This window comes from Ochotona curzoniae, unplaced genomic scaffold (assembly GCF_017591425.1).
Source record: "Ochotona curzoniae isolate NIBS_2020 unplaced genomic scaffold, NIBS_Ocur_1.0 contig_4105, whole genome shotgun sequence".
In the NCBI taxonomy this organism is placed as follows: Eukaryota; Metazoa; Chordata; class Mammalia; order Lagomorpha; family Ochotonidae; genus Ochotona; species Ochotona curzoniae.
The window spans coordinates 7,628,249-7,639,672 of record NW_024466129.1 but is presented as its reverse complement, the minus strand read 5'-3'; the positions used below and the strand labels follow the sequence as shown (position 1 = coordinate 7,639,672).

The following is an 11,424-nucleotide window of genomic DNA, read 5'->3' as shown; positions in this document are numbered from 1 at the left end:
TTCAGACTTTGTTCTTTGAATGCTGTAGCACGTGGCTACCAGGTGTGAGGACAACACGGGTCCCAGGGTTTTGAGATGGAGTCAGACTGATTTCATACTTGGCATACAGAGAGGAAGCCAGGTTTATTAAAGTACGTACAAAGTTCATTCCCACCAGCCAGTGGAGTTTGTGGATATTCCATACAGATCAACAACATGTAAACACATGTTGGCTGTGTGGGCATGTAGCTATGCAATGCTACCATTGAGTCCACAGTCCATGGCCTTCCTATTTCCAGGCAAGAGATGGGCCTCTTGCTCCATTTAGCCCTGGTGCATGCTTAGCTAAGAATGTCTTAAAGCAAGAAGGACTAATACTCCCCCAGTGACTTCCCAGTGGGTGATAGCCACCCTGATGACCACACATCCAAAAGCCCTGACCATGGTCTGTACAGCCCAGCCAATGACAATGAATACCCCGATGACGGCTGATGGCTACTCGCCGACCAGTGGCCCACAGGATCTCAGTGCCTGCTCAATGTCATCTAGCCACTGACACCACCTTTCCTGTTGAGGGGAAAGTTATGTTTCCTTGAAACCCAAGGAGATGGGAAATGCCCCGACCTTCTTCCCCCAGATAAAACTCCCACTGCCTTTCCCTGCTCCTGCACGGGCTGTGCTGAAAAGCCTGCACCCTACTAGACACATGGGACCTGTAACGTTACAGGAACATGGGCTGCAGTGCTTCCATTTACAGGGGAATCCGTGGGGCAAAATGTGCTTAACATTGAGTCTAGGAGTCAAGGTGTCTGCATTGGGCTTGCGCACAGTGGTTGGGGTCTGGGAGAGTTGTAGGGACAAAGACTGGAGGCTGAGAATGGAGACTGTGCCCAAATGTGCTGCTCCCTTTGCTACCCTGCGTACCCCTCCCCCCATGAGATCGTTTCAGACATTTCTGCTGGACCTACCTTTCCAGGCCTGCAAACATCCAGATGAAAGAAAGCTAGGCTGCTTTCTGCCAGTATTGGATAGGGCCATGCGATACTGTTTTCTATTGTAACAAAAATAAATCTCCATCTAAACAGAAACAATCTTAAGATTGCTTTCATCAAGAGAACAGGTTTCCCATTTCCACCTGCTGCTATCCCTGGTCCCGCATGGCCCCATCCTCTGTGACTGTAGTCCTGCCTGCAGCCTGAGTCGGGTGAAGTATTTGGCTCTGTGGCTGCTGCAGCGTGTCAGGTGAGTCCTGTAGACAGAACACAGGGCCAGAGAGGGGCCCCCTGGTCACCTGCAAGACATACAGGTGCTAGACTTTAACTTTGGCTGGGGTGCGGTGGGACTCAATGAAGGGTCAATGTCCTCCCACAATGATCTGCTACCACCTGGTGGTCTTCTATGGGCTTTCTTTGGTAAGACAGAATAGCTCCATGACAGTGCTGGGTTGGGTGCTGTGATGCAGAGTCACGGCGAGGGCAGTTGGGCAGGGCACGATCCTGGGGGAGCTGGGGACATGAAATTCCAGGGTGGTGGTGTTGGTGGAGGTGGTGGGAACATGGACAACTCTTCTGATGATTTTTTTCTGGTCCATCTTGGTATGCAGGAGTTACTTTCCAGAGGGCCCAACCCAGCTTCTGTACCAGTGTCTTGAAGATACTAGTGGCCCTTCTTGGATGGAGGCCACCAACGTGGTTTGGATACTAGTTCCGTGCTAATGCCCAGTCTCAAGTTCATGTCTTCAGACAGGGCAGCGAGTTTTCCCAAGAGGCAGCACAGAGTGGAAACCCTCTCATCTTCCTTTAGCAGCTGTGGGCCATGGTTCTGGGCCACGGCATTCTGTTTTAAGACTTCAGGGACCACCCTCCTCTCCCGTTTTCTTGACAACTGATCCATCTACAGGGCTGAACAACATTATGAACAAACTGCTCTAAATGCTGGAGTTCAGCAATCATTAGCATTTAAGCCAATTTGGTTACAACATGTCCTCAGTGAATCAGCTGACAACTGGGTAGACCAAGTTGAGACCTTAACACGTGCACCGGGAGGAAGTGAGCACACCACGCTTTGCAGGAACCCTACAGCCTCCCATTGCACCTGCATCACAGAATGGGCTAGATGACTGAAGTCTCTGTCTGCAGGAAGGACTGGGCACGGGAGCCCCGGTGGAACTGCAGGGCACTCTCTGAGCCGTGTCGGGAGATGGACGAGCCATGCAGCCTGTAGTCCCGGCTCCTGGGCTGGGTTGGGCACAGGCCTCTCCACTTTCTTTTCAACTCACTCTGTACCTGGGGGAGTTAAGGGCATCAGCATATGGTAAACTCATATTTATTACAGGTACTTCCTGAAAAAACACCGCTCCCGAGAAATTGCCCTTTGGCTCTTCCTTCTGCTTAAGTCAGGTGGTGGATAGAGCGCTGCTATCTGCATCCCAACCAGATGGGCAAAAGCAAAGATAGGCATAGGGGAGGGAGGTGTGGGGAGGAGCCATGAAGACTGTTCCGATTACGGGGTGATTGGTTCTGAGAGCTGGCCAAGGCTACAAACAGGGGCTCACGTACCTGCTGCTGCAGACAATTAATAGTTATAGAGAAGTTGGTCTTCAGGGACTGGATCCCCTACCTTCTCTATTGCTTTTGCAAGGCAGGGAGTGCTGGCTCTGACCAGGGGACATAGGGTGGGTGAGGACAGGGGGACAGAAGGGCTTCGTGGGATCAACAGAAGGAAGAAGCAGAACAGAGCAAGTATAGCAGAGTAAAGCGAGGCGATTTAGAGCAGCATAACAGGAGCTGGGAGGAAGCAGTGAGAGTGATGGCAAGACTTCCCAGGATGCTGTGGGGAGGGAGGCATCCTAGCAGGTACTGGGTGTGGCCCTGAAGGGTGCATGGGTGCATCACGGCCTGGGCACATGTTAGAGAGTCATCAGACCGGCTGCGTCCCCAGCTAAGGCATGTGGATAGAGAAGGTACCAGCACGCACGGCAGGCTCATGGAAAGTGACTGTAAACAGCATGAATGACTCAGCTCCCAAGTCACTAAGGTTGAACAAGCAGCCTGGTGACAGAGCAAAGTCAGCTCCACCAAAGCGCTTCTCATGGATGGATGAGGCTGAGCCATAGGAGAAGGTCTTGAATGGGTGGCAATGTTGCCTGGGGGAAGTGGGCATGGCATAGGTGAAGTGAGGGTCATGGGGTACGGGGAGCTTCAGTATAGAGGAGAAAGATTTCTGCCCCACCTCAGACTTAATGTGGAAGGACCAGACTCAGCATCTCTCAACCTCCTGGGTATGGACCCCAATAGCCCTCTCTCCAGGTGGGCTCCAACTTCCTGGGATGCACAAGTCATGCCGGCAACCCAGAGGGCTCTGCAGACAACCATGATCCAGGTTAATGCAGTGCATCATGGGTCTGAGGTTTGGGGACTGGCATTGGAGGAAACCACTGGAGGTTAGGCCAAGTACAGGAAAACAGAACAGGGCTCGTGCTGCTCAGTCCAAGAACATGGACGCCTGGGCGGTGAGGCTAAGCCCCTAGGAGCTGGAGATGGTTACCCACTGAGCTGAATGCATTTCTGAGCCCTCAGACAAATTGAGCAGTGTGCCTGGCTCCTGAGGTGTTAAGGGACTTACCTCACTGTTCAGGAAGCAGTACAGAACAGCCACAACCAGTCCCTGCAACAAGAAAGGCCCCGTCAGCCATGATCTCAGCCGGGCTGTAACCTCAGCACCCTGCCACACGTACCTGGAAGGAACCGATGCACAGCTCAAACAGGATCTGGTACTTGGAGGAGATGCCAATGGGAAACACGGCAAACACCATGTAGTGCACGCCGAACAGCGGGATGAGCAGCAGCGTGGACTTGGCGAGTCTCCTGCACCCAGGGAGGAAGAAGGTTCAATCAGCAGGTGGCTGGTGTGTGCACGCACACATACACGCAAATGGCTCATATCAGCCTCAGACCGTGCGAACTGCTGCACAGCGGGGCAGGCTCCTGAGGCCCAGGCCCCATCCACTCTGTTCTCCCTCCTGCAGTTAGCTACACTTGTTGTTGGTTTAAGTACAAGAGGCACAACTGGGATGGGAAAATAGCTTTGCCCCCTGAGGGCACCTGGCAAGGCCCACTGAGGCTGGTGCCATCCTAAGACTTTGCTGATCCGCCTGTCTTTAGTTTCAACAGTGGAGACCCCACACAGGCACGTGAAAGAATCAGGACAAGTTCTAGATGCCATGCAAAGGGACATATTCATAGCACAGGCCAGCACAAACATAGAGGGGGACCTTTACACCAAGATGGAGTCTGGCAGGTGCCCCCACAGAGGCCGTCTTTCAGCATGGCCACCCTGAGTTGTGCGTGCAGTTGGGTGAATGGGCCTGGGGACAGTCTGTCAGTCACTCCATCCCAGAGTTGCCATCATCTCTCACCAAGGCATATCTCCAGACACACTGAACCCTCCCTCCCTAAGGGCCTTGCTCTTGGCCTCTGTTCCCTATGTCCCACCAGGCAACTCTATGTCAGTGCCTTACCCCCATACAACATTTATCTAAATCAGTGCTTTTCAAACCCCCAAGTGAATCTAAATCACCTGCAGGCTTCGGTAAAAATACAGATTCCCATGAAGCAGGCATTGGGGCTTAGTGGGTAAAACCACTGTCTGGAGCTCCAGCATCCCATGTGGGTGTTGGTTTGTGCTCCGGTTGCTCCACTTCTGATCCAGCTCCAAGCTAATGCGCTTGGGAAAGCAGCAGAAGATAGCCCAAGTGCTTGGGCCCTTGCCACCCACCTGGCAGATCTGGATGGGAGCTGCAGGCTCCTGGCTTCCATCAGACTTGGCTGCTGTGGGCATTCGGGGAGTGAACCAGTGGTTGGAAGATTCTGTCTGCAGGTTCCCAGCTCCACTCTCAGAATCTCTGACTCAGAGAACCTGGATCACAGCCCAAGCACCTGTGTTCCTATTCAGCTGCCCAGTGCTGCTGCTCCTGCTGTCTGGGGATCTTACTTTGAGCACCCTGGCTCTGAGTTGGCAATGCTAACTAACGCACAGTGGAATCATCTGGGAGCCTTCTCACATCCTCCAGTCCAGTTACTCATGCTCCAGTTACACTGGGTGGGCTGCGGATCAGGAGGCGGGGTCGCCAGGAAGGGCCGCAGCCCCAGCCCTGGTGCCTACAGCACTGAATAACTGTCCCGCTAATGACATTTATCTGAGAGATCAATATCTCTGAGACGACCAGGCCATCTGCTCCGGAAAGCTAGGAGCTGAAGGGAACAGAGTGAAGAGGCCCTGGCCTCCCGCTGCTTCTCATTAGTCACCGCCTGAGCACCAAGGAAAGCCACCATTTTCTTCTAAGCTATTTCTGAGGTCACTGCTTCAAATCCAGCACTCATCAGCTGGTAAAGGAAGTCCTAGAAATGTGTTTGTTTCTCCCCAACCCAATCCAAAACAGAGCAGAGCATCTCCTGGTAGGGAAAGGGGAGCTATAGCAAGTGGGATGTCCCCCATGTTGGGGAGCCAGGACACACACCGGAAGCACGGCCCATTCCACGGCAGGAGTGGCTCTGTCTACAAACAAGCAAGTCACTAGCCACTGTCCTGGCCCATAGCCACCAGGCCTATAGCCTGTGCTACACCCGACATCTCGCCCAGGTCACCTGTGGCCCAGAGCAGGGCTCCACAGAGGTTGCAACTTTAAAAAAGTTTCTTTTTGGTAAAGTTTATTTATTTGAAAGGGACAGAGAGAGAGAGAGAGAGAGAGAGTGAGAAAAGAGTGAGAGAGGGAGAAAGAGTGAGAGAGCGAGAGAGGGAAGGATGGATGGAGGGAGGAAGGGAAAGAGAGAATGAACTTCTATCCACTACTTCACTGGCAACGATGCCAGGAGCCAGCAACTCCTACTAGGTCTCCCATGTGTGTGCAGGGTCCCAAGCACTTGAGCCAGGAGCTGGATCAGAAGCGGAGCAGCCAGGACTCAAACTGGCGTCCCTATGGGATGGTAGAGTCGCTGTATGCCACAACGCCAGCCCTGGGAGCTGATGTTGCAGAGAACACACCCACGGTCCCATCACTAAATGCCTGCATTTGCTGTTATACAGTGTCTAGAGGACAGGTCTGGATGAGGCTGCAGCCCTGGTCTCCTGCCCAGACAGGCGGAGCTGCTTCTGGAGCAGAGAGCGAGACAGAAAGGACACTGCAGGACCCAGCGAGCTGCGGCTCAGAACCCTCTGCCCTTTCTGCTGTCCTGGAAAAGAACAGATTTCATTATCCCCACTTAATTTTGTTTCCAAACTAAAAGCATCCATCTCCGAGATCTACTTAACTCACATTCTCACAGGACCCAAAGCAAAGGTCAGCACAGTAGCTAAACGCGATTTGCAGAAAATCAAAATTCAATTTCAAGGGTAGCCAAGAAAGCTCTTAGCCTGACTTCCCTGCAGCTGTAGGCGTGGGGCCCAGGAACTGCCAGGTTTCTTCCCCAAGCCTCCACTGCCCAGCTCAGCCCACGCCTTCTCATCCATGGTGTACATGGAGTCCCACCTCTCTGGCTGGCTGAGCAAAGAAATACCCTGTGGACTCTAGGGTCCGCAAGACACAGTAACATTCACCTCTTTACCAGCACTTCTGGTGCCAGAAATAAACTCAATTCATCCCCAAATGTGTGATCATTTCTTCCATTTCACAGATGAACAGATAGAGGCTTGGAGACTTCCCTCTAGCCTTAGCATTAGGGCTACGGCCTGTCAGACCCACCTGTCTGAACCCACTGTTGTGTTGCCCAAAAGAGGGGCAGGAAGGAGGTGCTGAGGCAGACACTGGGTGACCTGCGCTGGGGATGACTCTGTTGTTCTGGCTGCCATTCCAATCCAGTCTGAGCAGCCACTTCAACATGAACTTTAGTTCTTTAGGTTACACCTTAACTCATAGACTTGATTTTTCCTTACTTATTCTTGCTAAAACTTTCTGGAACTCATATTTCTAACTTAGTCCATCACGGATTAGCTGTGCAACTGTGATGACTTCCTTAACCTCTGCTCTCTTTCTTTACCTACCAGAGATCAGAATAACTTCCCATTTCCTCATTGAGTTCATAAACACCTGCTGAATTATTCCTCAGCACTAGGCCTGGTGTTTGGTCCAGCAGGAGTCAGTTGGCTAGATCCCTGCGTTCTGCTGGGGAGATGGCAGTCAGGACAAATATGTCATGGTCAAGGAGAAAACACCAAATATGAACAGGAAAGGAACCAACACGGAAAAAAGCATGTCCACCAATAGGATGTTCTGGTAGCTTCACAGGCAGAACAGGTGTGCCACCTCCATCACTGCTTCAGAAATGCCATGTAACCTCTCTGACACAGGGAGTTTGTGCACATCAGTCAAGGGCCATTCCCAGGACCCAACCAAACCCAGGCCCTGGACTGTCAGTCCCCTCTTTTTCAGCTGCAATGATATTCTCAGCCAGTCAGCACTGTCATCTCTTTGGTTCCCATGCACCTCCCTAGGAATGCAGCCTTTTCTGGGTGGTGGATGGTGGCGAAGGACAAATGCATACTCACTTATACTGTGACTGGTCATTGCCACCCACGTCAGGGGATGTCAGCTTCTGCAGCAGAATCCTTATGATGCTAACGAAAAGGACAAAATTGACCTGTGCAAGAGAAGTGACATTTTAGTGGGTGTCTCCCACGGCAGAGAGGCAGGCAGGAGGTTATTTGCTGGCTCGCCCCTGCTCTGTTGTAGGTTGGGCTCCCACACTGCCCTTTGCAGGGGTCAGGGCATCCTGCACTTGCTCTGCCCACCACATTGGAAGCTGGACAGCTCCTCTCCACCAAAGGTATTGCTGTGGGCCTCGTGCTATAGCACTATCAGCACACTAACTTTGGAAACTTCAACTGACAAACGGAAATCCGATGTGTCCCTCAAATCCAGCTGATTTCCATGCCCCACGAAGTCCTTCTAGGGACTTTTGTTCAAGAGGCCCTCCTCTTGGAAGACCAAGTAGTCCAGCTCACAAAAAAGCTAATAAGGCATAGCAGGATGCTCTCTGCCCAAGTGTGCAACTCAATAGACTGTTCATGTTTCAATACCGAATGTTACTTACTATAATAGAAATTAAAATTGGTATTCGGATAACCCACCAGGGAATGCTGTGGTCGTTGGTATCCCAGCAACTGTTGGAGAAAAGGAAAATTGGGTCACCCTGACTTCATCTGTAAACTAAGTACCAGGGGGGTCCATGCACTCCTTGGAGTTACCATTCATAGGAGCAAGTTGAATAGAACCTGTCCCTCCCCTGCTGTACACCACCCACGACTTCTGCTTATGTCATCTGGCTCCCTGGGCTGCCCCATTCACTCCACTATAAACACACAGTCATTCTGCACTTGGAGATCCTGACAACACCTGTCCTATATTTAATTCTTCTCAATGTGACAGTCTGCTCTGAAGAGGCAGGTCCCACAAGGAGCAGTCACAGAAAGCCCAGTTACCCTTTGAGTTGATTATTGTTAGAGAGAAAGCAAGATAAACCAAGCAACTGTAGGCCTCCCCCTCCCCCCCGTTTTGGGTGCTGTGTTGCTTAGTGCTAGATGAGGCTCCTTATGAGGCACAACATTTATGGTGGGTCTACCCCACGCTTGAGTTTAGGGCAAGGTTCCAGCTCGCTGTGAACATGCAACAGGGAGCTCTGGGCCCTGTGTTTATACTGATGTTCTTGATGAGGAGCTGCTGTTCTGGAGAGGCTGATCCGACTGCCCATTCCACCTGTTCTTCATCACTTGTTCTGGGGAACCACACTTACATTCTTTCCTTGCTTTTCTTTCATGGATTGTCGTTTTACCCAAGAGCTGGCCCCTGTCCCTGCCTGGTTTGTGGCAATCCGTCTCTCAAACAGGTCTTCCCAACTCCTTCTCTGTGGATCCCCACACATGCTCCCTTCCTGGATGTTTGAATGCTGTCTACATATCCCTCAGCTGGTGAACAGAGGCTCATATCCTTCTGACCAGGAAACACATCTCTCTCTAGGTTCCAGACGTGTAACCATGATTTTCAATGCCATTCAACAGCAACGTACCCTGTGTCTTCCAACGCGAGCCTGGCCGCGGTCCATGCTCCTATGCAGACAGTGGGGACCCCTGCAGAGAGATGCCTGGTCACACCATCCTGGCGTTTCTTAATGAGAGCAGCAAGCTCCAAACCAACTGTGTGCTCAACAGCCTGCCCCATCTGGGTGGATGAAGAGCAATTCTTGCTCACAAACGGTGATGCGGTGTCTGCTGACTGTTACAGCCTGTGGAGCTTGCCTTTTTCCTCTTCCTACATAGGTCTCCCACCTGGTAAGCCTGCCCAGTCTGGACACCACAAGGCTCCTGCTAATGAGAGAGCATCTGCCCTGCTCCTCTTTGGCCCTTTCTCGCTTCTGATTTTCTTACAATGGATGTCAGCTGGACTTGGAAGAGGATAAACTGTAGCCTGTTTGTTGGTGGCTCAGTTTGAATTGGAGGCGAAAAGAACAGGAATGGGTGACTAGAGCATTGCAAACCAGGCTCATGCCCACCAGAAATACTAACAGGTTAACACAGTATATGGATATACATATCATATATTAATACCACAGATGAATGTTACTATTATGTTATATCCACCTATGGATATTAATGACCAGAAGCTCTAATGTGCTTTTTGATATGGCCTCCCATCAGCATGCAGGTCTCTCACATGACACTGAAGGCTTCCTGCATTAGCAACAAGGTTTTTTTTTTTTTTCTGGGCAGTCTAAGTCTGTACTAATGGCCCCTGGGACAGGAAGCATGGCACTGGAGGGTTTGCACAGTGGCTGTGGGCAGGAGAGACTCTGTAAGGCGGGAGTCTGTAAACCTAGAGGCGTAGTGCACGGACGGGGTCCTTACCCCATCCGATCATCAGATAGGCCAGGAAGCACCTGTTGGGGGAGAATATGGCCACCAGGAGGGTGTGCAGGTAGAGTCCCTCCACGAGGAGCCAGTAGAAGTTGGCCATGATGCAGTACTGGAAGAAGACCAGGCTCAGTTTGCAGCCAACCTGCAATACACAAACAGTGTTTGGTGATAGGCTCAGCTTGCAGCCGACCAGCAATACACACACACACAAACACACTGCTCGGTGATTGGATCCCAACATCAAGATGTGTGGTGGAAAACACACCATTGTACTCGTGTCTTTGCCTGAAGAATGATGGACAAACCAGGGTGGGTAGTGGGTAATCCAGTGGCAGGGACATTGGCCAGGAATGTATGTTAGGTGAGAGCAGTGCCTCTTGTTTACTTGACGCCAGGGGCCAGTGCACGCAGCCTCTGGAATCCCTTGAAGGTAACCATAAGGGAAGGAGGCAGCTGCAGACAACCCTCCCCAAGAAGCCTGCGTGCCTCACTGTGGGGTCTGGGTGCGCTCCAGAGCATCAGCATCCCATACATCCTGGAACCTGTTCTCTCCCCAAGGCTCCACCTTTCTGCCCTTTAGTGTCACCTCCTCTGCTGAATTTCCTTCTCTGTTCTTTACTGTCTACTCAAGGCCCTCTCCCACCCTAGAACATGGCCTTGGTGAAAAGGAAGAAAAGAAGGAAGAGGAGGAGAAGGAGTGTTCTCACAGGTCAACAGGGAATTGGGTAATGTGTCATGTGTTGGGGGGAGGCACTGGCCAGGCTGAGGTTCATCTGTGCCAGGACTCTGAGCTCAGGACATCTTGGGCTCTGCCTAGTGCACCTGTAGCTCACTGGCCTCTCTCTCCCTGAACAGAGGATGAAAACAGGCAACGAGGGAAGTAAAGCAGCCAACTGCAGCTGAAGAAGGTCAGAGGAAGAAAAATGAATGGACCAAACCTAGAGTCCTAAACTTTTCTTTAAAATTATGGGTAACTGGGCCTGGTGCAGTAGTTAGTGGCTAAAATCCTTGCCCTGCACATGCTGGGTGCCGGTTTATATCCTGGCTGCTCTACTTTCCATCTAGCTCTCTGCTTGTGGCCTGGAAAAGCAATAGAGGATGGCCCAAGACATACAGATGGGAGACTCGGAAGAAGCTCCTGGCTTCAGATTGGCTGAGTTCCAGCTATTGTGGGCATTTGGTGAGTGAACCAGGAGACAAAAGATCTTTCTCTCTGCCTGCCCTTTCGTAGATTTGCCTTTTCAATAAAAATAAGTAAATCTTTAAAAAATTATGGACAATCTTGTAAGTTTCCCAGATGTAAAGGGGTAGCTGACTTTCGGGAAATTTAATTATAAATGAAAAAGTAAAAGGGATACACAAGGGAAACCTGGCCAATGAAATTGGAAAATATTTTCACTGGGAAAGACTATAGATGATTTACAAATAGATTATTTTCATCGTGCAATCCTGGTATGGCACAAAACAGACCAGGCATTTCATTTTCACAAGTAAACAGAAAAAGGTCTGCACTTAATCACTAGGTGTATATAATGTGTGCTG

The 11,424-nt window shown here is 51.1% G+C and overlaps 1 protein-coding gene across 2 annotated transcripts in view; it reads right to left on the bottom strand.

The window, feature by feature from the left end:
* Positions 1–787: 787 nt before the first annotated feature.
* The window catches only part of VIPR2 (vasoactive intestinal peptide receptor 2), a 96,048-nt gene continuing 85,411 nt past the window's right edge, over positions 788–11,424 (bottom strand). For both annotated transcript variants that reach the window (XM_040984351.1, XM_040984352.1), the window contains 7 exons: positions 9,874–10,024; positions 9,039–9,099; positions 8,067–8,136; positions 7,522–7,613; positions 3,716–3,845; positions 3,604–3,645; positions 788–2,264 (listed from right to left, as the gene is read on the bottom strand). In XM_040984351.1, the coding sequence (XP_040840285.1) occupies positions 2,091–2,264; positions 3,604–3,645; positions 3,716–3,845; positions 7,522–7,613; positions 8,067–8,136; positions 9,039–9,099; positions 9,874–10,024 (720 nt within the window). In that variant the 3' untranslated portion in view covers positions 788–2,090. The remainder of the gene's footprint in view (positions 2,265–3,603; positions 3,646–3,715; positions 3,846–7,521; positions 7,614–8,066; positions 8,137–9,038; positions 9,100–9,873; positions 10,025–11,424) is intronic.